Raw genomic sequence first — 24,297 nt, 5'->3', positions numbered from 1 at the left:
ACTCATCTGATGAGTGGCCAACTCCTCCTAACTCGTTTGTACAGGTGAGAGGGTCTTCTATTTCCCAGTCCTTCCACCTTCTGAAGGGCACAGAATATTCTAAAGAATGATTAAAATACATGTTGGAGATTACATTAAAAATGGACAGTGTCATAATATACACACAAGTATATGATGGCGCACAGACAGGCAGTGATTGACACACAGGATGACCAATGAACACACAGAACACAGCAGCCAATCACCAGACAGGACACGGCCACTATAAAGCCAGAGGGCACTAGTTTTCCCGCTCTCTTGGGATGCAGCCTCTGAGACAGTCAGAGCCTGTGAGCAACAACTAGAACATCCACCATGTGGTAGTCAGATAGACTGGTCAGGTTAGCCTCAGGTCTCCAGTCAACTCGGCATAGTGTCAGCTCCACATCGCCGGCAACCTCGGTGCCAACTGGAAGATTAGTTCCAGCTGTATCTTGAAGCCACCGACCTCGAAGCCGCATTGGATGCCAGGAAGATCGCTCTCTTCCTCTCTACAGCCGGGGACCTCGCTATCCACATTTTTAACTCCCTCACCTCTGCTGAAGGTGAGGACAAGACAAAGTTCAAAACAGTCCTGCTGAAGATTGCCAGCCACTGTGACATCGAAGTCAACGAGAGCTTTGAACGCTCTGTGTTCCAGCAGAGGCTTGAGGGTAAGGATGAACCTTTTCAGTCCTTCTTAACCCATCTCGTACCCTCGCGCAATCCTGCAACTACGGCTCCACTTCCAACTCCATGATCCGCGACCAGATCGTTTTCGGGGTCCACTCCGAACCCCTTCGCCAGCAGCTCCTTAAAGTTAAGCAGCTAACCCTCATCATCGCCATCGAGACCTGCGTCCTACATGAGCACGCTAATAACCGGTACTCCCATATCAAGGCGGCAGAGACGGCGCGGCAAGGCCCCCACGATGCGGAGCAGGTGCAGGCCGTAAAACAGCTCCAGGGCCTGAGTCTGGATGAGGGCAGCCATTTTGCGCACTTTTCCCGGGCTCCTGCGCATGCGTGCAACGACCGAGGGGACGGCGAAGCCGAGGACCGAACTGCGCAGGTGCGCACATCGCTCGACTGCGCATGCGGCGCACGGAGCATCCTGATGTCGGCGCCATGACGTGCAACAATTGTGGCTCCGCCCACTTAAAGCAGCAATGTCCCGCAAAATCTCGACGCTGTGTCCAGTGTGGCAAGCTTGGCCACGACGCAGCCCTGTGCAGATCTGCTCAACTGCCCAACACACAGCGATCCCAGCCGCAGCGCAGGAACGTCCGGTCAGTACAGCAACCCGTCGCAGACTCCGACTCTGACATGGTTCCAGATCCCGACACCGAGGATCTCACATCCCCATTCCAGGTGGCCATCATCACCAAGCATACGGTGCTTTCCGCAAAAAAGGCTAAACCACTCCCAGTGATGAGCATTGATCCGGACGACGAGTGGTGTGCCACCCTTACGGTCAACAAATCTCGCAAAAGCTTCAGGCTGGACACCGGCGCTTCAGCGAACCTCATTTCACAGTCTGACCTGGATACCATCCACGTCAAGCCGAACTTCTTCCATCGGCCTGCCAGCTTCTCAACTACAATGGCAATGCCATTGCTGCCAGTGGCTGATGCCAGCTTCTGGTATCTCATCGTTCTTCAAGAGCCACCCTGCGTTTCAAAATTATACGGTCCAACAAAGCTTCCTTGCTCAGTGCTCAGGCCTGCAAGATCCTGAATGTTGTGCAGCGGGTTCACTCCATGTCGCCCGCTGAGGCATCAGCCTCGCCAGATGGCAACTTCCAAATCCAATTACACGACATCACAGCACGATACCACAGCATCTTCGAGGATATGGGCACACTCCCCTACACATACAAGATTCTTTTGAAACCGAATGCCACACTTGTGGTTCATGCACCCCGCCGGGTGCCGGCACCCCTTAAGGACCGCCTCAAGCAGCAGCTGCAAGACCTCCAGGACCAGGGCGTCATTTCTAAGGTCACGGAACCCACGGACTGGGTTAGCTCCATGGTTTGTGTCAAAAAACCGTCAGGGGAACTGCGCATTTGCATCGACCCCAAAGATTTAAACCGTAACATCATTAGGGAACACTAACCCATCCCTAAGCGCGAAGAGCTCACCAGCGAAATGGCTCACGCTAAGTTTTTCACGAAGCTGGATGCCTCCAAGGGGTTTTGGCAAATACAGCTGGACCCAGCCAGTCAAAAGCTCTGCACATTTAACACCCCGATTGGTCGGTATTGTTACAACCGAATGCCCTTTGGCATCATCTCCGCCTCGGAGGTGTTCCACCGAATAATGGAGCAAATGATGGAGAGCATCGAGGGGGTGCGAGTGTACGTCGATGACATCATTCTCTGGTCCACAACTCCGCAGGAACACATCGATCGCCTCAAGCGAGTGTTCCAGAGGATCCACGAGCATGGCCTCCGACTCAACAGAGCCAAATGCTCGTTCGGTCAAGCAGAAATAAAGTTCCTCGGCGACCATATTTCGCAGTTTGGTGTGCAGCCGGATGCAGACAAGGTGTCGGCGATCAATGCTGTGAAGACACCGGAGGACAAGAAGGCGGTCCTCTGCTTCCTAGGGATGGTCAACTTCCTTGGGAAGTTTATCCCCAACCTCGCATCTCACACCACAGCTCTCCGCAATCTTGTAAAAAATAAAACCACTGACTTCCGGTGGCTCCCCGCTCATGAGCGAGAGTGGCGTGAGCTCGGGGCGAAACTCACCAAGGCCCCGGTACTGGCGTTTTTCGACCCCGCTAAGGAGACGAAGATCTCCACTGACGCAAGCCAGGCTGGCATTGGGGCAGTACTCCTCCAGCGGGATGAATCCTCCTCCTGGGCCTCAGTCACATATGCATCGAGAGCTATGCTCAAATCGAGAAAGAGTGCCTGGGCCTCCTCACGGGGATTGATAAATTCCATGACTACGTGTATGGACTCCCCAAGTTTACGGTCGGAACAGAGCACAGGCCATTGGTTCACATCATACAGAAGGATCTCAATGATATGATGCCACGCCTACAACGTATCCTCCTCAAACTCAACTCCGACGCTATGATTTTGACCTGGTCTCCCCGGGCAAGGAGCTCATTGTGGCCGATGCACTCTCTCGCTCCATCACCACGCCACGCGAGCAGTCGGACTTCGTCTGCCAGATCGATGCCCATGTTGAGTTCTGCGCATCCAACTTTCCGGCCACTGACGAAAGGGTCGTACAGATTCGTCATGAAACGGCCAGGGATCCTTTACTCCAATGGGTCATGCGCCATCTCACAGATGGTTGGCAAAAAGGCCAGTGCCCACGGTTCTATAATATAAAAGACGATCTGGCAGTGGTCGATGGCATACTAATGAAACTGGACAGGATAGTAATACCACAGAGTATGTGGGAGCTGGTCCTCGGCCAATTCCACGAGGGTCACCTGGGGGTGGAAAAATGTCGCCGGCGAGCCCGAGAGGCAGTACATTGGCCTGGCATCAATCAGGATATCGCCAACACTGTCCTCAATTGCCCAACGTGCCAACGGTTCCAACCGGCTCAGCCGAAAGAGACTTTGCAGCCGCATGAATTGGTGTCGTCCCCATGGACCAAGGTTGGCATCGATCTCTTTCACGCAAAAGGCCGGGACTACGCCCGCCTCGTGGACTATTTTTCTAATTACCCCGAGGTGGTCAGACTGAACGCCCTCACATCAGCAAGTTATCAGGGCGTGCAAAGAGACCTTTGCCCGTCATGGCATTCCACTTACAGTCATGACTGATAATGGCCCGTGCTTCTTCAGTCAGGAGTGGACGGATTTTGCCCAACGGTACAATTTCACACACGTCACTTCAAGCCCCCACTACCCCCAGTCGAATGGGAATGCTGGAAAGGAGGTACACATTGTTAAGCGACTGTTGTGTAAAGCGGCTGATTCGGGTTCAGATTTTAACCTGGCGCTGTTAGCCTACAGGGCGACTCCTTTGTCCGCTGGCCTGTCCCCAGCACAGCTGCTAATGAACCGCACACTACGGACGACGGTGCCGGCTATCCACATCCCGGACCTTGGCAATTTTCCGGTCCTGCAAAGAATGCAACTGTCTCAGGCCCAATGCAAGTCGGCGTATGACGCCCACGCCACAGATCTCCCTGCTCTGGTCCCTGTTGACCAGGTTCGTGTTCAGCTACCTGACGGTGGCTGGTCTGCCACAGCTGTGATGGTCAAGCAAGTGGCCGCCAGATCATTTCTCGTTCGCCTGCATGATGACTCTTTTCTTCGGTGTAATAGGCGGGCACTGTGGCTGCTGCCACGCTCGCCACCTGAACGTGATGTCCCGTCTCACCTGATGATTCCTCAGGACACACCCTTCCAAGAGGTCACCGATCTGCCGCTTCTTTTGCCACCCTCTACATTGGAAGCAGCTCCACCTATTCCAGTGCAGGCGGCCCCTGACCCACCCTTGAGGCGGTCAACCAGAATTCGTTGCCCGCCACAGAGACTGAATTTGTAGACTGAATGTTTCATTGCCTTGTGCTTCGTTTACACATCTGTACATATTGCTTCTTCCTAATTTGTTGTATGCCCTCTATCTGCACTAGGCACCTTCCCATGTAAATACGTTCACGTATTTTGTATGTAGTCAGGCTCCTACTCATGTAAATACGCCCACATACTTTGTACATAGTCAGTCTCATACACACACTCACTATTTATTGACAGATACACATTTTTTAAAAGGGGGAGATGTCATAATATACACACAAGTATATGATGGCGCACAGACAGGCAGTGATTGACACATAGGATGACCAATGAACACACAGAACACAGCAGCCAATCACCAGACAGGACACGGCCACTATAAAGCCAGAGGGCACTAGTTTTCCCGCTCTCTTGGGTGCAGCCTCTGAGACAGTCAGAGCCCGTGAGCAACAACTAGAACATCCACCAAGTGGTAGTAAGATAGTCTGGTCAGGTTAGCCTCAGGTCTCCAGTCAACTCAGCATAGTGTCAACCCACAGTTAAAGTATGTATTCTAGTTAAGAGTTCAATAAAATAGAGTTGCATTTCTACAAGTGTTGGAAGCCTGTCTCTCTCATTGCTATAGTAAACGCAGTTCCTCGCAGACCCAACACATCAGACAGCACAGTAGCACAGTGGTTAGCATTGTTGTTTCACAGCTCCAGGGTCCCATGTTCGATTCCCGGCTTGGGTCACTGTCTGTGCGGAGTCTGCACGTTCTCCCCATGTCTGCGTGGGTTTCCTCCGGGTGCTCCGGTTTCCTCCCACAAGTCCCGAAAGACGTGCTGTTAGGTGAATTGGACATTCTGAATTCTCCCTCTGTGTACCAGAACAGGCATCAGAATGTGGCGACTAGGGGCTTTTCACAGTAACTTCACTGCAGTGTTAATGTAAGCCTACTTGTGGCAATAAAGATTATTATTCTAAAATGACTGTCGATAGCATTGCCTCTGGGTTTCCATATTGGGAAAGTGTGAGATCTGTAACAGACCAATGTTTATAATGTCCTGTATTTATTTGCAGACATCCTCTGTTCCCACTCTTGGCTCTCCTGTTTGAGAAATGTGAGCAGTCAACCCAAGGCTCTGAGTGCATCACTTCAGCAAGCTTCGACGTAGACATTGAAAACTTTGTTCGCAAACAGGAAAAAGAAGGGAAGCCATTTTTCAGCGAAGATCCAGAAATTGACAACCTGGTGGGTTGTGATGTATTTGGAGCTGCCTTTGTGTAGGCCAGGCCTCTATGGGAGTCCATATCTCCGCTGTTATACTTACTGCTCTCTTCAGAAACCTTCCCAATACTTCATTTTCAAGTGGCTGACAGGTGCTGTGCCTGAAGGGGCAGGTTAATTGATGTGGTGGCATTCAATTTCTGTTGGGATTAGTACGATATTGTACTGACAACAATGATCGTGGGCAGGCATGGTTGTGTGAAACTATCCACAGTTTGTTCAGAGAAACGGGCTTTATTGAGCCTTCTCAGTGCGTGCCTGAAGTGCAATTATTATAAAAATTCTGCTTTTGTTAAAACTAAAATATGGCCAGTGTTAGTACTGTCTACAGCTCTGCCCTTTGGTGTCCTGGTCCTCAGTATTACAGTCCTACAGCACACAATCTGGCAGCTTTCAAATGGGCTGAGTGACGCTTCTGTTTACAAACATTTGACATTGGTTGGAGGGAGCTGCACTAATTGGATTGGGGAACTGATTTCATGACTGACATAAGAGTCTAGAATGAATAAGAATGATTGTGCATTCGATTTACATTTTTCACTATTAATGCAATCAGAAAATTTGTTGCAGACCATAAGACATAGGAGCAGAATTAAGCGCATCGAGTCTGCTCAATCATTATAGAACATAGAACCTACAGTGCAGAAGGAGGCTATTCAGCCCATTGAGTCTGCACCGACCCACTTAAGCCCTCACTTCCACCCTATCCCCATAACCCAATAACTCCTAACCTTTTTGGGCACTAAGGGCAATTTTTTTATCATGGCCAATCCAACTAACCTGCACGTCTTTGGACTGTGGGAGGAAACCGGAGTACCCGGCGGAAACCCACACAGACACAGGGAGAAGGTGCAGACTCTGCGCAGACAGTGACCCAAGCCGGGAATCGAACCTGGGGCCCTGGCGCTGTGAAGCCACAGTGCTAGACAGTATGCTACCGTGGCTGATAATTTCCTCATCCCCATTCTCCTGCCTTCTCCCATTACCCCTTATTGATCAAAAACCTACCTATCTCTTTCTGAAAGACACTCAGACAGAACCGTAGAAAAGTTATGGTGCAGAAAGAGGCCATTTAGCTCCTTGTGTCTGCTAAAAAAGAGAAAAAATAAACTAACCACTCGTTTTACTCCCACTTTCCAGCACCTGCTCCGTAATCTTGCAGGTTCCAGCATCTATGATTCAGATCCAGGGGAAATTTGTTATGGGCCAGGGTTTAGAGAACCCCAAAGTGTATCGTGGAGTTCACCTGACCCACAGCTTTTGATAGATTGTGGTATGGGGAGCACACGGCCCACTCTACAGGTGTGGTACAGCAGAAATGGAAAAGTATTTTTTTAAGCAAAATAATGTTTATTCTATGAACTCAAGTTAACCTTTTAAAACATACAGTGAACATCTTAGCAACCATTAATTCAAATACAACCCCCAAAGAATGTAACACTACGTAATCCTTAAGCTGTCCTTTTAACATCCATAAGACTTAAAAAAGAACTTTTAACAGAAGCACATTAGGTTAAAGTCACTACTGGGAGCAGTTATTAGTTTACAGAGAGAGAGAGAGAGAGAGAGACTAATACTCCTTCAGGCTGTGACTGCAGCTATCCAGCTCTGAAAACAAAACTAAAACACACCTGCAGCAAACAGCCTAAAACGAAAGTAAAAAGCTGACAGACAGCCCAGCTCCACCCACTCTCTGACATCACTGCAGTAATAAACACCCATTTCTTAAAGGTACCCTCACTGCTGATATTTATATACACACCCATTTGTAAACACCCATTTCTTAAAGGTATTCTCAATGACACTTTTAAGAGTGTTTAAGCTTCAACCACCAACTTAGGCAGTGAATTTCAGACCACCGCCTCTGGGTGAAAAGGTTTTTTCTCATGTCCCCTCTAATCCTTCTACCAAGGGTGATCTTATAGAGGTCTGTAAAATAGTGAGGGGCTTAGATAAGGTAGATAGTCAACATCTTTTCTCAACGGTAGAGGAGTCTAGAACTAGAGGGCATAGGTTTAAGGGGAGGGGGAGAGGTACAAAAGAGACCAGAGGGGAAATTTCTACACACAGAGGATGGTGAGTGTCTGGAACGAGCTGCCAGAGGCAGTGGTAGAGGCGGGTGCAATATTGTCTTTTAAAAAGTATTTAGACAGTTATATGGGTAAGATGGGCATGGAGGAATTTGGGCTAAATGCAGGGAATTGGGACTAGCTTTGTGGTTAAAAACTGGGTGGCATGGACAGGTTAGACTGAAGGGCCTGTTTCAACGCTGTAAATCTCTATGACAATCACTTAAAATCTGTGCCTCCTGCTAATTGACACTTCCATTCGGGGAAACAGGTCTTTCGTGTCTACTCTGTCTGGCTCCTCGTAATTCTGTCCACCTCAATTAGGTCAACCCTCAGCGTCCTCAGTTCTAAGGAAAAGCCAATCCAATGTCTCCTCATAGAAGTAATTTTAATGCCCTGGCAACATTCAGCCCCTCAATCATCGAAAGTGAAAATGATCTCTCTCGATTTAAAACACTTTATAATTTTGAACAATCTAATAGAACCCTCCTTATCCACCTCGCTAATAATAATAATCACTTATTGTCACAAGTAGGCTTCAATGAAGTTACTGTGAAAAGCCCCTAGTTGCCATGTTCCGGCACCTGTTCGGGTAAGCTGGTACTGGAATTGAACCCGCGCTGCTGCCTTGTTCTGCATCACAAAGCAGCTGCTAGCCCACTGAGCTAAACCAGCCCCTATCCAGTCCCTAACCCTCTCTCCACACTGGTGATATTCTTGTGAATGGACTTCAAACGTTTTTCCACTGAGAGATTTATTGATGAGGTTACTGGTAATTATTACTTCAACATGGAAACAGACTCTGCTTAGTCTGTAGAAGTATGAATATAATCTCTAAATTCAGTCTCCTGGGTGCAATTGTGAATATTGTAGCTGTTATTTACTCAGATTTTGTCCCAGTTGCTATAAAGAATTCAAACACTTTTATATTAACTTTGATTAGCTCATATTTATGGTGCTATTTATTTCATCTTTCCTTTTTGCATTATGTAGATGGTGAAAGCAATCCAAGTGTTGCGTATTCATCTGTTGGAGCTGGAGAAGGTTAATGATCTGTGCAAAGATTTCTGCAACCGTTACATTGCTTGTTTGAAAACTAAAATGAACAGTGAAAACCTGCTGAGCAGTGATCCTGGAGGTCCTTATGCATCTGTTCAGACACAGGTAATGAATGGTGCCCCCTCTATAAACTGTCTCCTCCTCTCGCAATACAATCCACCATTAGTTTTCTAACTTAAGGTTTTAAATTCTATGAGTATTTCAATTTGTGAGAAAATGATTGTTGAAGCTACTTCAAGATCTTTAATTGAGGCGTACAATATTAAACTTTAAGGACTTAAATAGTTAAGGAGAAACTTACAATAGCTTCACGCTGATCAATTATTCTGTGATTTACTGTAAAGAGCAGAAGTCCCGTTCCCGCACACAGCTTCATTAGCTTTGGGAATTTGAGTTGTTTTAGCCTTAATTATTTTTCCCAAATGTTGGACAGAATGTTATGAGTTGTAATAACTTCCACCATTAATAGTTGGTAGAAAATCATAACCTTCCTACGTTCAGCAATACTTTTCACTGTAAACTAATACATGTGACAATAATAAATCAAATCAAATCAATACCGTCCCATTCATCCAGATATATTTAGCAATACAGATCCAGTACTACAAATCTGACTATCTGACAACCAGCAATGCCCAAAAACTGCGCATTTTCTTACACTGACCATGCAAGACCACCCCATGGAGACAATGGCATAATTAGAAGTTTAATAATATAAGCATTCACCCTCAAAAGATTTGTATTATTGGTAATTTTAATTAATTGATTAACCACAGTAGCACAGTGGTTAGCACTGTTGCTTCACAGCACCAGGGTTCCAGGTTCAATTGCCACTTGGGTCACTGTCTGTGCGGAGTCTGCACATTTGCCCCGTGTCTGTGTAGGTTTCCTCCGGGTGCTCCAGTTTCCTCCCACAAGTCCCAAAAGACGTGCTCATTAGGTGAATTGGACATTCTGAATTCTCTCTGCGTACCCCAGCAGCCGCCGAAACGTGGCGACTAGGGGATTTTCATAGTAAGTTCATTGCAGTGTTAATGTAAGCCTACTTGTGACAATAATAAATATTATTATATTAGAATAAGTCCACTGTAGAAGGCAGAATTCCAAATGTGTCCACTGGCCAGCAGCAGAGTGAAGTACAAAATCCCTGCAGTATTGCCTGTCATTTCCCACAATCTGAGAGGTCAGGGAAAGCCTTGATGAGAATTTTTAAATTGAGGCATTTTGGATCAGAAGCCAACACAGGTCACTGAGCACAAGGGTAATGGGTAATACAAGGGTAATGCGTGAATGAATTAGGGGATGGGCAGCAGAGGGTTAGTTGAGCTCGAGGTTGGAGATGGGGTAATGCGTGAATGAATTAGGGGATGGGCAGCAGAGGGTTAGTTGAGCTCGAGGTTGGAGATGGGATAGCAGACACGATAGTTGAGTCTGGAAGTAACAAAGCTGTGGGTTAGAGTTTCAGCAGTGGATCAGCTGAGGCAACTTTTGGAGATGGCTGATGTTATGAGGTGAAAATAGCACTCAGCACCAAATTCTGTTCTTTCTCTTCTTTCTCACTTCCACACCTCCACATACGTCATTTTGGGTGGCTAACTGAGAGACTGGCTGTGTGGCTGCTGGGGCGACCAGGATCGGGGACATGCTGGCTGGCAGAGAGACTGGCTGCTGGGGTGACCAGGATCGGGGACATGCTGGCTGGCAGAGAGACTGGCTGCTGGGGCGACCAGGATCGGGGACATGCTGGCTGGCAGAGAGACTGGCTGCTGGGGCGACCAGGATCGGGGACATGCTGGCTGGCAGAGAGACTGGCTGCTGGGGTGACCAGGATCGGGGACATGCTGGCTGGCAGAGAGACTGGCTGCTGGGGTGACCAGGATCGGGGACATGCTGGCTGGCAGAGAGACTGGCTGCTGGGGCTGCTGGGGCGACCAGGATCGGGGACATGCTGGCTGGCAGAGAGACTGGCTGCTGGGGCTGCTGGGGTGACCAGGATCGGGGACATGCTGGCTGGCAGAGAGACTGGCTGCTGGGGCGACCAGGATCGGGGACATGCTGGCTGGCAGAGAGACTGGCTGCTGGGGTGACCAGGATCGGGGACATGCTGGCTGGCAGAGAGACTGGCTGCTGGGGTGACCAGGATCGGGGACATGCTAGCTGGCAGAGAGACTGGCTGCTGGGGCGACCAGGATCGGGGACATGCTGGCTGGCAGAGAGGCCGGCTGTGTGGCTGCTGGGGTGACCAGGATCGGGGACATGCTGGCTGGCAGAGAGACTGGCTGCTGGGGCTGCTGGGGTGACCAGGATCGGGGACATGCTGGCTGGCAGAGAGACCGGCTGCTGGGGCGACCAGGATCGGGGACATGCTGGCTGGCAGAGAGACTGGCTGCTGGGGCTGCTGGGGTGACCAGGATCGGGGACATGCTGGCTGGCAGAGAGACCGGCTGCTGGGGCGACCAGGATCGGGGACATGCTGGCTGGCAGAGAGACTGGCTGCTGGGGCTGCTGGGGCGACCAGGATCGGGGACATGCTGGCTGGCAGAGAGAGACTGGCTGCTGGGGCGACCAGGATCGGGGACATGCTGGCTGGCAGAGACACCGGCTGCTGGGGCTGCTGGGGCGACCAGGATCGGGGACATGCTGGCTGGCAGAGACACCGGCTGCTGGGGCTGCTGGGGTGACCAGGATCGGGGACATGCTGGCTGGCAGAGAGACTGGCTGCTGGGGTGACCAGGATCGGGGACATGCTGGCTGGCAGAGAGACTGGCTGCTGGGGTGACCAGGATCGGGGACATGCTGGCTGCCAGAGAGACCGGCTGCTGGGGCGACCAGGATCGGGGACATGCTGGCTGGCAGAGAGACTGGCTGCTGGGGCTTCTGGGGTGACCAGGATCGGGGACATGCTGGCTGGCAGAGAGACTGGCTGCTGGGGTGACCAGGATCGGGGACATGCTGGCTGACAGAGAGACCGGCTGCTGGGGCGACCAGGATCGGGGACATGCTGGCTGGCAGAGAGACTGGCTGCTGGGGCTGCTGGGGTGACCAGGATCGGGGACATGCTGGCTGGCAGAGAGACTGGCTGCTGGGGTGACCAGGATCGGGGACATGCTGGCTGGCAGAGAGACTGGCTGCTGGGGTGACCAGGATCGGGGACATGCTGGCTGGCAGAGAGACTGGCTGCTGGGGTGACCAGGATCGGGGACATGCTGGCTGGCAGAGAGACTGGCTGCTGGGGCGACCAGGATCGGGGACATGCTGGCTGGCAGAGAGACTGGCTGCTGGGGCGACCAGGATCGGGGACATGCTGGCTGGCAGAGAGACTGGCTGCTGGGGCTGCTGGGGCGACCAGGATCGGGGACATGCTGGCTGGCAGAGACACTGGCTGCTGGGGCGACCAGGATCGGGGACATGCTGGCTGGCAGAGAGACTGGCTGCTGGGGCTGCTGGGGCGACCAGGATCGGGGACATGCTGGCTGGCAGAGAGACTGGCTGCTGGGGTGACCAGGATCGGGGACATGCTGGCTGGCAGAGAGACTGGCTGCTGGGGTGACCAGGATCGGGGACATGCTGGCTGGCAGAGAGACTGGCTGCTGGGGCGACCAGGATCGGGGACATACTGGCTGGCAGAGAGACTGGCTGCTGGGGTGACCAGGATCGGGGACATGCTGGCTGGCAGAGAGACTGGCTGCTGGGGTGACCAGGACCGGGGACATGCTGGCTGGCAGAGAGACTGGCTGCTGGGGTGACCAGGATCGGGGACATGCTGGCTGGCAGAGAGACCGGCTGCTGGGGTGACCAGGATCGGGGACATGCTGGCTGGCAGAGAGACTGGCTGCTGGGGTGACCAGGATCGGGGACATGCTGGCTGGCAGAGAGACTGGCTGCTGGGGCGACCAGGATCGGGGACATGCTGGCTGGCAGAGAGACTGGCTGCTGGGGCGACCAGGATCGGGGACATGCTGGCTGGCAGAGAGAGTGGCTGCTGGGGAGACCAGGATCGGGGACATGCTGGCTGGCAGAGAGACTGGCTGCTGGGGCTGCTGGGGTGACCAGGATCGGGGACATGCTGGCTGGCAGAGAGACTGGCTGCTGGGGTGACCAGGATCGGGGACATGCTGGCTGGCAGAGAGACTGGCTGCTGGGGTGACCAGGATCGGGGACATGCTGGCTGGCAGAGAGACTGGCTGCTGGGGTGACCAGGATCGGGGACATGCTGGCTGGCAGAGAGACTGGCTGCTGGGGCGACCAGGATCGGGGACATGCTGGCTGGCAGAGAGACTGGCTGCTGGGGCGACCAGGATCGGGGACATGCTGGCTGGCAGAGAGACTGGCTGCTGGGGCGACCAGGATCGGGGACATGCTGGCTGGCAGAGAGACTGGTTGCTGGGGTGACCAGGATCGGGGACATGCTGGCTGGCAGAGAGACTGGCTGCTGGGGCGACCAGGATCGGGGACATGCTGGCTGGCAGAGAGACTGGCTGCTGGGGCTGCTGGGGCGACCAGGATCGGGGACATGCTGGCTGGCAGAGAGACTGGCTGCTGGGGTGTCCAGGATCGGGGGCATGCTGGCTGGCAGAGACACCGGCTGCTGGGGCGACCAGGATCGGGGACATGCTGGCTGGCAGAGAGACTGGCTGCTGGGGTGACCAGGATCGGGGACATGCTGGCTGGCAGAGACACCGGCTGCTGGGGCGACCAGGATCGGGGACATGCTGGCTGGCAGAGAGACCGGCTGCTGGGGTGACCAGGATCGGGGACATGCTGGCTGGCAGAGAGACTGGCTGCTGGGGCGACCAGGATCGGGGACATGCTGGCTGGCAGAGACACCGGCTGCTGGGGCGACCAGGATCGGGGACATGCTGGCTGGCAGAGAGACTGGCTGCTGGGGTGACCAGGATCGGGGACATGCTGGCTGGCAGAGAGACTGGCTGCTGGGGCTGCTGGGGTGACCAGGATCGGGGACATGCTGGCTGGCAGAGAGACTGGCTGCTGGGGTGACCAGGATCGGGGACATGCTGGCTGGCAGAGAGACTGGCTGCTGGGGTGACCAGGATCGGGGACATGCTGGCTGGCAGAGAGACTGGCTGCTGGGGCTGCTGGGGCGACCAGGATCGGGGACATGTTGGCTGGCAGAGAGACTGGCTGCTGGGGTGACCAGGATCGGGGACATGCTGGCTGGCAGAGAGACCGGCTGCTGGGGCGACCAGGATCGGGGACATGCTGGCTGGCAGAGAGACTGGCTGCTGGGGCTGCTGGGGTGACCAGGATCGGGGACATGCTGGCTGGCAGAGAGACCGGCTGCTGGGGCGACCAGGATCGGGGACATGCTGGCTGGCAGAGAGACTGGCTGCTGGGGCTGCTGGGGCGACCAGGATCGGGGACATGCTGGCTGGCAGAGAGACCGGCTGCTGGGGTGACCAGGATCGGGGACATGCTGGCTGGCAGAGAGACCGGCTGCTGGGGCGACCAGGATCGGGGACATGCTGGCTGGCAGAGAGACTGGCTGCTGGGGCGACCAGGATCGGGGACATGCTGGCTGGCAGAGAGACTGGCTGCTGGGGCGACCAGGATCGGGGACATGCTGGCTGGCAGAGAGACCGGCTGCTGGGGTGACCAGGATCGGGGACATGCTGGCTGGCAGAGAGACTGGCTGCTGGGGCGACCAGGATCGGGGACATGCTGGCTGGCAGAGAGACTGGCTGCTGGGGTGACCAGGATCGGGGACATGCTGGCTGGCACAGCAGTGGATGTCCCGCTAGCAGCCAGTGCCGTCCATGATCTCAAAACAGTTGTGCTCGGACCTCTTGGCACCCTGGTCTTGAGACGGCACAGCTTGTACGGTGGACTCCCACCTGAACGTATCCCTGCTCGGGTGGAATTTCACAATGCCCCAAAGTAGCCTCACGGAAATACCCTCCTTATCCTTTCACACTGCACAGAGTGGGTTCCTCTATGGGCTGCTGTTGCACACCCTTCACTTCCTTGCCCTCGCTCGGACACACCTTGTCGTGCCTTCTTGCCATCTGGCAGAGGAGGTCTCTCTACAGAGAAGGCCTCCCCTTAACATTGGGCACCTGGGTGGAGGGTGTTGCACGCAGCAGTCCCATATGCCATAGGCTACATTGGCTCACGGACCACCAAGATGTCTGCCCTTTTTTGCAGCTTTGTGGAGTCGTGGACCATGCTAATGTAAGTTGTTTAAGGACCCCCTTTTTACTTTTTTGTAAAATCTTTTGTGACAGTTTTGTTTGTACTTCGGCCCCACAGTCCTGATCTACAGAAACCCCGGGCGGGAAGGGAGGAGGACCTACTCCTGGGCATGGCCAAACTTGCCATAAACAGGTCCAGGTAGCCTCTTCCACGATTACATTTGTGTCTGGGAGTCCCTGGAGAAGGAGCATGCGGTGTTCCCCGGCACCATTAAGGCCTTCTGTGCCCGCTGAGCTCCGCAGGGACTGGGGGGTGCTTTATTGACCCTTTTAGTCACATTCCAGTTTGGTGTTTTAGAGAACAAAGAACAGCAGAGGATAGGCCCCTCCGTCCCTTCGATCCTGCGCTGATCACGATGCTGTCAATCCTGCACTGATGACGATGCTGATCACGATGCTGTCTATCCTGCGCTGATCACGATGCTGTCTATCCTGCGCTGATCACGATGCTGTCTATCCTGCGCTGATCACGATGCTGTCTATCCTGCGCTGATCATGATGCTGTCTATCCTGCGCTGATCATGATGCTGTCTATCCTGCGCTGATCACGATGCTGTCTATCCTGCGCTGATCATGATGCTGATCACGATGCTGTCTATCCTGCGCTGATCACGATGCTGTCTATCCTGCGCTGATCACGATGCTGTCTATCCTGCGCTGATCACGATGCTGTCTATCCTGCGCTGATCACGATGCTGTCTATCCTGCGCTGATCACGATGCTGATCACGATGCTGTCTATCCTGCGCTGATCACGATGCTGTCTATCCTGCGCTGATCACGATGCTGTCTATCCTGCGCTGATCACGATGCTGTCTACCCTGCGCTGATCACGATGCTGTCTATCCTGCGCTGATCACGATGCTGTCTATCCTGCGCTGATCACGATGCTGATCACGATGCTGTCTATCCTGCGCTGATCACGATGCTGTCTATCCTGCGCTGATCACGATGCTGTCTATCCTGCGCTGATCACGATGCTGTCTATCCTGCGCTGATCACGATGCTGTCTATCCTGCGCTGATCATGATGCTGTCTATCCTGCGCTGATCACGATGCCGTCTATCCTGCGCTGATCACGATGCTGATCACGATGCTGTCTATCCTGCGCTGATCACAATGCTGTCTATCCTGCGCTGGTCACGATGCTGTCTATCCTGCGCTGATCATGATGCTGTCAATCCTGCGCTGATCATGATGCTGTCTATCCTGCGCTGATCACGATGCCGTCTATCCTGCGCTGATCACGATGCTGATCACGATGCTGTCTATCCTGCGCTGATCACGATGCTGTCTATCCTGCGCTGATCATGATGCTGTCTATCCTGCGCTGATCATGATGCTGTCTATCCTGCGCTGATCACGATGCTGATCACGATGCTGTCTATCCTGCGCTGATCACGATGCTGTCTATCCTGCGCTGATCACGATGCTGTCTACCCTGCGCTGATCACGATGCTGTCTATCCTGCGCGGATCACGATGCTGTCTATCCTGCGCTGATCACGATGCTGTCTATCCTGCGCTGATCACGATGCTGTCTATCCTGCGCTGATCACGATGCTGTCTACCCTGCGCTGATCACGATGCTGATCACGATGCCGTCTATCCTGCGCTGATCACGATGCTGTCTATCCTGCGCTGATCACGATGCTGATCACGATGCTGTCTATCCTGCGCTGATCACGATGCTGTCAATCCTGCGCTGATCACGATGCTGTCAATCCTGCGCTGATCACGATGCTGTCTATCCTGCGCTGATCACGATGCTGTCTATCCTGCGCTGATCACGATGCTGTCTATCCTGCGCTGATCACGATGCTGATCACGATGCTGTCTACCCTGCGCTGATCACGATGCTGTCTATCCTGCGCTGATCACGATGCTGTCTATCCTGCGCTGATCACGATGCTGTCTATCCTGCGCTGATCACGATGCTGTCTATCCTGCGCTGATCATGATGCTGTCTATCCTGCGCTGATCATGATGCTGTCTATCCTGCGCTGATCACGATGCCGTCTATCCTGCGCTGATCACGATGCTGATCACGATGCTGTCTATCCTGCGCTGATCACGATGCTGTCTACCCTGCGCTGGTCACGATGCTGTCTATCCTGCACTGATCACGATGCTGTCTATCCTGCGCTGATCACGATGCTGTCTATCCTGCGCTGATCACGATGCTGTCTATCCTGTGCTGATCATGATGCTGTCTATCCTGCGCTGATCACGATGCTGTCTATCCTGCGCTGATCACGATGCTGTCTATCCTGCGCTGATCGCGATGCTGTCTATCCTGCGCTGATCACGATGCTGTCTATCCTGCGCTGATCACGATGCTGTCTATCCTGCGCTGATCACGATGCTGTCTATCCTGCGCTGGTCACGATGCCGTCTATCCTGCGCTGATCACGATGCTGTCTATCCTGCGCTGATCACGATGCTGTCTATCCTGCGCTGATCACGATGCTGTCTATCCTGCGCTGATCGCGATGCTGATCACGATGCTGTCTATCCTGCGCTGATCACGATGCTGATCACGATGCTGTCTATCCTGCGCTGATCACGATGCTGATCACGATGCTGTCTATCCTGCGCTGATCATGATGCTGTCTATCCTGCGCTGATCACGATGCTGTCTACCCTGCGCTGATCACGATGCTGTCTATCCTGCGCGGATCACGATGCTGTCTATCCTGCGCTGATCACGATGCTGTCTATCCTGCGCTGATCACGATGCTGTCTATCCTGCGCTGATCACGATGCTGTCTACCCTGCGCTGATCACGATGCTGATCACGATGCCGTCTATCCTGCGCTGATCACGATGCTGTCTATCCTGCGCTGATCACGATGCTGTCAATCCTGCGCTGATCACGATGCTGTCAATCCTGCGCTGATCACGATGCTGTCTATCCTGCGCTGATCACGATGCTGTCTATCCTGCGCTGATCACGATGCTGTCTATCCTGCGCTGATCACGATGCTGATCACGATGCTGTCTACCCTGCGCTGATCACGATGCTGTCTATCCTGCGCTGATCACGATGCTGTCTATCCTGCGCTGATCACGATGCTGTCTATCCTGCGCTGATCACGATGCTGTCTATCCTGCGCTGATCACGATGCTGTCTATCCTGCGCTGATCATGATGCTGTCTATCCTGCGCTGATCACGATGCCGTCTATCCTGCGCTGGTCACGATGCTGATCACGATGCTGTCTATCCTGCGCTGATCACGATGCTGTCTACCCTGCGCTGGTCACGATGCTGTCTATCCTGCACAGATCACGATGCTGTCTATCCGGCGCTGATCACGATGCTGTCTATCCTGCGCTGATCACGATGCTGTCTATCCTGTGCTGATCATGATGCTGTCTATCCTGCGCTGATCACGATGCTGTCAGTCCTGCGCTGATCACGATGCCGTCTATCCTGCGCTGATCACGATGCTGTCTATCCTGCGCTGATCACGATGCTGTCTATCCTGCGCTGATCGCGATGCTGTCTATCCTGCGCTGATCACGATGCTGTCTATCCTGCGCTGATCGCGATGCTGTCTATCCTGCGCTGATCACGATGCTGTCTATCCTGCGCTGGTCACGATGCCGTCTATCCTGCGCTGATCACGATGCTGTCTATCCTGCGCTGATCACGATGCTGTCTATCCTGCGCTGATCACGATGCTGTCTATCCTGCGCTGATCGCGATGCTGATCACGATGCTGTCTATCCTGCGCTGATCACGATGCTGATCACGATGCTGTCTATCCTGCGCTGATCACGATGCTGATCACGATGCTGTCTATCCTGCGCTGATCATGATGCTGTCTATCCTGCGCTGATCACGATGCTGTCTATCCTGCGCTGATCACGATGCTGTCTATCCTGCACTGATCACGATGCTGTCTATCCTGCGCTGATCACGATGCTGTCTATCCTGCGCTGATCACGATGCTGTCTATCCTGCGCTGATCACGATGCTGTCAATCCTGCGCTGATCACGATGCTGTCAATCCTGCGCTGATCACGATGCTGTCTATCCTGCGCTGATCACGATGCTGTCTATCCTGCGCTGATCACGATGCTGTCTATCCTGCGCTGATCATGATGCTGTCTATCCTGCGCTGATCACGATGCTGTCTATCCTGCGCTGATCGCGATGCTGTCTATCCTGCGCTGATCACGATGCTGTCTATCCTGCGCTGATCGCGATGCTGATCATGATGCTGTCTATCCTGCGCTGATCGCGATGCTGTCTATCCTGCGCTGATCACGATGCTGTCTATCCTGCGCTGATCGCGATGCTGATCACGATGCTGTCTATCCTGCACTGATCACGATGCTGTCTATCCTGCGCTGATCATGATGCTGTCTATCCTGCACTGATCACGATGCTGTCTATCCTGCGCTGATCGCGATGCTGATCACGATGCTGTCTAACCTGCGCTGGTCACGATGCTGTCTATCCTGCGCTGATCGCGATGCTGATCACGATGCTGTCTAACCTGCGCTGGTCACGATGCTGTCTATCCTGCGCTGATCACGATGCTGTCTATCCTGCGCTGATCACGATGCTGTCTATCCTGCGCTGATCACGATGCTGTCTATCCTGCGCTGATCACGATGCTGTCTATCCTGCGCTGATCACGATGCTGTCTATCCTGCGCTGATCACGATGCTGTCTATCCTGCGCTGATCACGATGCTGTCTACCCTGCGCTGATCACGATGCTGTCAATCCTGCGCTGATCACGATGCCGTCTATCCTGCGCTGATCACGATGCCGTCTATCCTGCGCTGATCACGATGCTGTCTATCCTGCGCTGATCACAATGCTGTCTATCCTGCGCTGATCACGATGCTGTCAATCCTGCGCTGATCACGATGCCGTCTATCCTGCGCTGATCACGATGCTGTCTAAACCAAAACCTTCTGCACTTCCCTCAGACATTGGAGGTCATGAACTGAACCTTGGTGTGGACATCCCCCGCCATAGAGTGTACGCCCTGCGCTAAGGTCTCCACTGTGGATGCCACCCTCACTGTGTTGGTCGCATTGCATGGATAGCACCGTCTCCTTGGTCAGAAGGCAATGGGACTCCACCAGTTGGCCTAGCAGCACGAGGATGGATGGTGTCATCCTTTCTTGGTGCTCATGCCTCTGCCATTGAAGTTCCATCAGCTCTGGAATGACTGGACTCTCTGGCATGCCATTGGCCAGGGGCTCAGCAGAGTCCTGGGCTCCAGCATCCCTCCGAGTGTTTGATCCCTGGGACGTCCCTGCACCCACCTGTTGTGGACCATCAGCTGTCAGGTGCTCACCATTGAGTCACCCAGAAGCCTTGCCTACTTTTTAAAAATTTCATGCTGACGTAATCAGCGATGCCCACATCCGCCCCCTCGGAAATGGCGCCATCGTGTCACGTGCTGTTGCAATGGTGTTGGCACGTTATCGGCCAGCCCTCCTGTGATGTTTCGCGACTCCACAGGCCACCCCGCACGAGTCCCTCCAGCCCTCGCGGAAGCCCCACCAGCCAGCAAGACAGATCCCGGCAGAGTGTGGAGGCGGTGGACACAGTCTGCAGCTGCCACGCCAGGTTCCCAACTGCTGAGAGCACATTGTCCTGTGCCGTCAGGAACCCGGCCCATCGGGGGCGGAGCATCGTGGGAGGGCCGGCCGATAACACGTCAACGTCATTGCAACAGCGACATTTCCAAGGGGGCGGAGCATGGCTGATCGGCATCAAACCGGCCCTGATTTGGGCTTTGGAGTTGATTCATCACCCAATCGCAGATTACAATATTTGCGTCGAGCCACGGAGAATCCCGCCCTTTGTGTTTGAACCTCAAGTGTCTTCACTCACACTCTTCAGTATCTTTCCATTTCAATGTACGCTGTCATCCTTTCTCTTTGCTACCAAAATGCAGTACCTCATATTATCTTTTTAAACTGTCCTCCTCACAAACCAGTTAAAATCTGCTAATGATACTAACTGCAAGATTGTTCTCCTGAGAACACAATACTTTAAGCTCGTCACCAATCCAAATTGTGCAAATTATTTGTTTCCTAACAATCGGCCAGCATTTTACTCCAAGCTGAAACATTCCAACTTGTATCATTGGCCTGAATTATTGCTTATTACATGACATTTATCCAACTGATCGTTTCTTAAAAATTCTTAGCTTTATTAAACATGACTTGCCTTTAAGCAAGGGACTTCTGTTACGTGAAGAGGTGAAAGAAACTGGATGTATTTTCCTTCAGGCAGATAAGATCAAGAGAAGATATGACAGGTATTCTGAATAATGAACAGGTTTTGACAGAGTAAATAAGGAGGAACAGTTTCTACTGACAGGAGAGTTGGTAACCAGGGAACACAGATTTAAGGTCATTGGCAAAAGAACGAGAGAAGATGAGAATTTTCTTTACGTAGTGAACCATGATAAAAATGGTGATGGAAGCAGATTCAATAGCAACTTTTAAAAGGGAAAATGTGCAGGACTGTGGGGAAAAGAGCAGGAGGGATGGGACTAATAGGGCAGCACCGTAGCACAGTGGTAAGCACTGTTGCTTCACAGTGTCAGGGACCCAGGTCCGATTCCCGGCTTGGGTCACTGTCTGTGAAGAGTCTTCACATTCTTCCCGTGTCTGTGTGGGTTTCCTCCGGGTGCTCCAGTTTCCTCCCAAAAATCCTGAAAGACGTGCTGTTAGGTGAATTGGACATTCTGAATTCTCCCTCTGTGACCCGAACAGGCGCCGGAATGTGGCGACTAGGGGATTTTCACAGTAACTTCATTACAGTGTTAATGTAAACACTAATAAAGATTATTATTATGATTATTATTAATTGGATCTAAGTACCTCTCTTAAAGAGCCGATGCAGGCAGGTGAGGCTAAATGGCCCTCTTTGATGTTGTATCATTCTTTAATCCCATAACAGATCTGTGCTAGATGTTCTTGATGTCTAAATGGTCACTGATTGGATCCCAAATAATGAATTAGGTGTTTGCCCAAACTAATATTAGATTAACTGTCAAATGGAAGTAAAATACTGTGGGTGCTGCAAATCTGAAATAAAAACAGAAAATGCTGGAAAAGCTCAGCAGGCCAGATAGCGTCTGTGGGAGAGAGAAACAGAGGGTGGCATTCTACTGCCCCGCCCGCCACAAGAACGATCTCGGGTGGGATTCCGTCCAGAGTTAATGTTTCAAATCCAATATGACCCTTAATGCCACCATTAAAACCCACTTTGGGTGGCACAGTGGTTAGCACTGCTGCCTCATGGCACCGAGGACCCGGGTTCAATCCCGGCTCTGGGTCACTGTCTGTGTGGAGTTTGCACATTCTCCCCGTGTCTGCGTGGGTAGCACCCACATCGCAAAGATGTGCAGGTTAGGTGGATTGGCCACACTAAATTGCCCCTTAATTGGAAAAAAATAATGGGGCACTCTAAATTTCTAATTTTAAAAACCCTTTGTCGTACGTCCGTGACATATTTGACAATTTCTCCTTCACTCGGACCTATCTGTGACCTTCCATTCTGCTCCACCCACTCCAAGTGTATAATTCATCACATTTCTATAGTTCTGTAGAAGGGGTGTATGGACTCAACACTAAGTCTATTTCATATCATAGAATTTACAGTGCAGAAGGAGGCCATTCGGCCCATCGAGTCTGTACCAGCTCTTGGAAAGAGCACCCTACCCAAGCCCACACCTCCACCCTATCCCCATAACCCAGTAATCCGACCCAACACTGAGGGCAGTTTTGGACAATAAGGGCAATTTATCATGGCCAATCCACCTAACCTGCACATCTTTGGACTGTGGGAGGAAACCGGAGCACCCGGAGGAAACCCACGCACACACGGGGAGAACGTGCAGACACCGCGAAGACAGTGACCCAAGCCGGGAATCGAACCTGGGACCCTGGAGCTGTGAAGCTATTGTGCTAACCGCTATGCTACCATGCTGCTCTGACTCCATGCATGCTGCCAGACCTGCTGAGTTTATCCAGCCTTTTTTGTTTTTATGTCAGACTAACGGTGTTTCTCCTTGGTTTATTCATTTGTTTCTATGCTGTTAGGGAGGGAGTTCCAGGATTTTGACCCAGTGACAGTGAAGGAACAGCGATATATTTCCCAGTCAGGGTGGTGAGTGACTTGGAGGGGAACCTCCAGGTGGTGGGGTTCCCAGGTATCTGCTGCTCTTGTCCTTCTAGATGGTAGTGGCCGTGGGTTTGGATAGTGTTGTCTCAGGAACATTGTTATGGGCCAGGATTTAGAAAACTCCACAGTATATTATGGAGTTCACCTGACCTATAACTGTTTGTTGAATTTGGCTGGGATGAGCAGACGAGCTTGCCTTGCAGGTGTTATTCAATGGACTTCTCCAGCGCTTTTAATAAAAAAAACAAGCTTTATTTTAAGAATTTAGTTAACATTTGTATAAACACACAGAGGAAGAATTTTTATCAACTACAAACATAAAGACCCCTCACAGCTACAGTAATCTATGTATGACACGTAATGAATTCCCCCTTAACTGTTCCAATTCAGTAACAAAATCAAGTAAAACCAGAACCCCCTTTTCAAAGGTGTGGCCCAGAACACAACATTATCATTGGTATAAGACTTGTTATTTATACTCTGCTCTTTGCAAACAGCAGATTTGAATTCCTTCCAGAACGCAGTTATCTCTTTTCAGTTACCAAGCAGTCTGTGGCAGCTTTTAAAATGAAAATAAAAACACTTATTTCAACCTGTGCAGTTCAAACCAGTCCAAAACCCAAAGCGAAAGTAAAAACTCTCAGAGCCACAGCCCAGCTCCACCCACACAATGACATCACTGAAGCCATGTGATAAGACGAAAACCTTTCTTAAAGAGACACTCACATGACAGGATACAACAGTGACTATTTGCAGCAGTTCATGGTTCAAAAATCAAATGAATTACTGTTTTTTATTTAATGCGTTTTTCTTTTTCTATAATGTTCTCCACCAGCTTCCTGTTCAGAACACAACCATCACCACCTTACCTGGCACCATCAGTCCTCAGGGAATCGTAGTTCCAGCCTCGGCTTTACAGCAGGGAAATGTCACAGTGACAACAGTAAACCCTACTCAAGTTGTAACAGGTATGTGAGTCATTGCAGACACGTAGCTCAGGTATCAGGAGTTCAG

General features: G+C 52.1%; 1 protein-coding gene across 1 annotated transcript in view; it reads left to right on the top strand.

The window, feature by feature from the left end:
• The first annotated feature begins 5,571 nt into the window (after positions 1-5,571).
• The window catches only part of LOC119968623 (homeobox protein PKNOX1-like), a 36,805-nt gene continuing 18,079 nt past the window's right edge, over positions 5,572-24,297 (top strand). The window contains exons 1-3 of the mRNA XM_038801244.1: positions 5,572-5,745; positions 8,844-9,014; positions 24,119-24,251. Of these exons, the coding sequence (XP_038657172.1) occupies positions 8,844-9,014; positions 24,119-24,251 (304 nt within the window). The 5' untranslated portion in view covers positions 5,572-5,745. The remainder of the gene's footprint in view (positions 5,746-8,843; positions 9,015-24,118; positions 24,252-24,297) is intronic.

Source organism: Scyliorhinus canicula, chromosome 7 (assembly GCF_902713615.1).
Source record: "Scyliorhinus canicula chromosome 7, sScyCan1.1, whole genome shotgun sequence".
Taxonomy (NCBI): domain Eukaryota; kingdom Metazoa; phylum Chordata; class Chondrichthyes; order Carcharhiniformes; family Scyliorhinidae; genus Scyliorhinus; species Scyliorhinus canicula.
The sequence above is the reverse complement of the archived record's forward strand: the minus strand, read 5'-3'. Positions and strand labels throughout refer to the sequence as shown.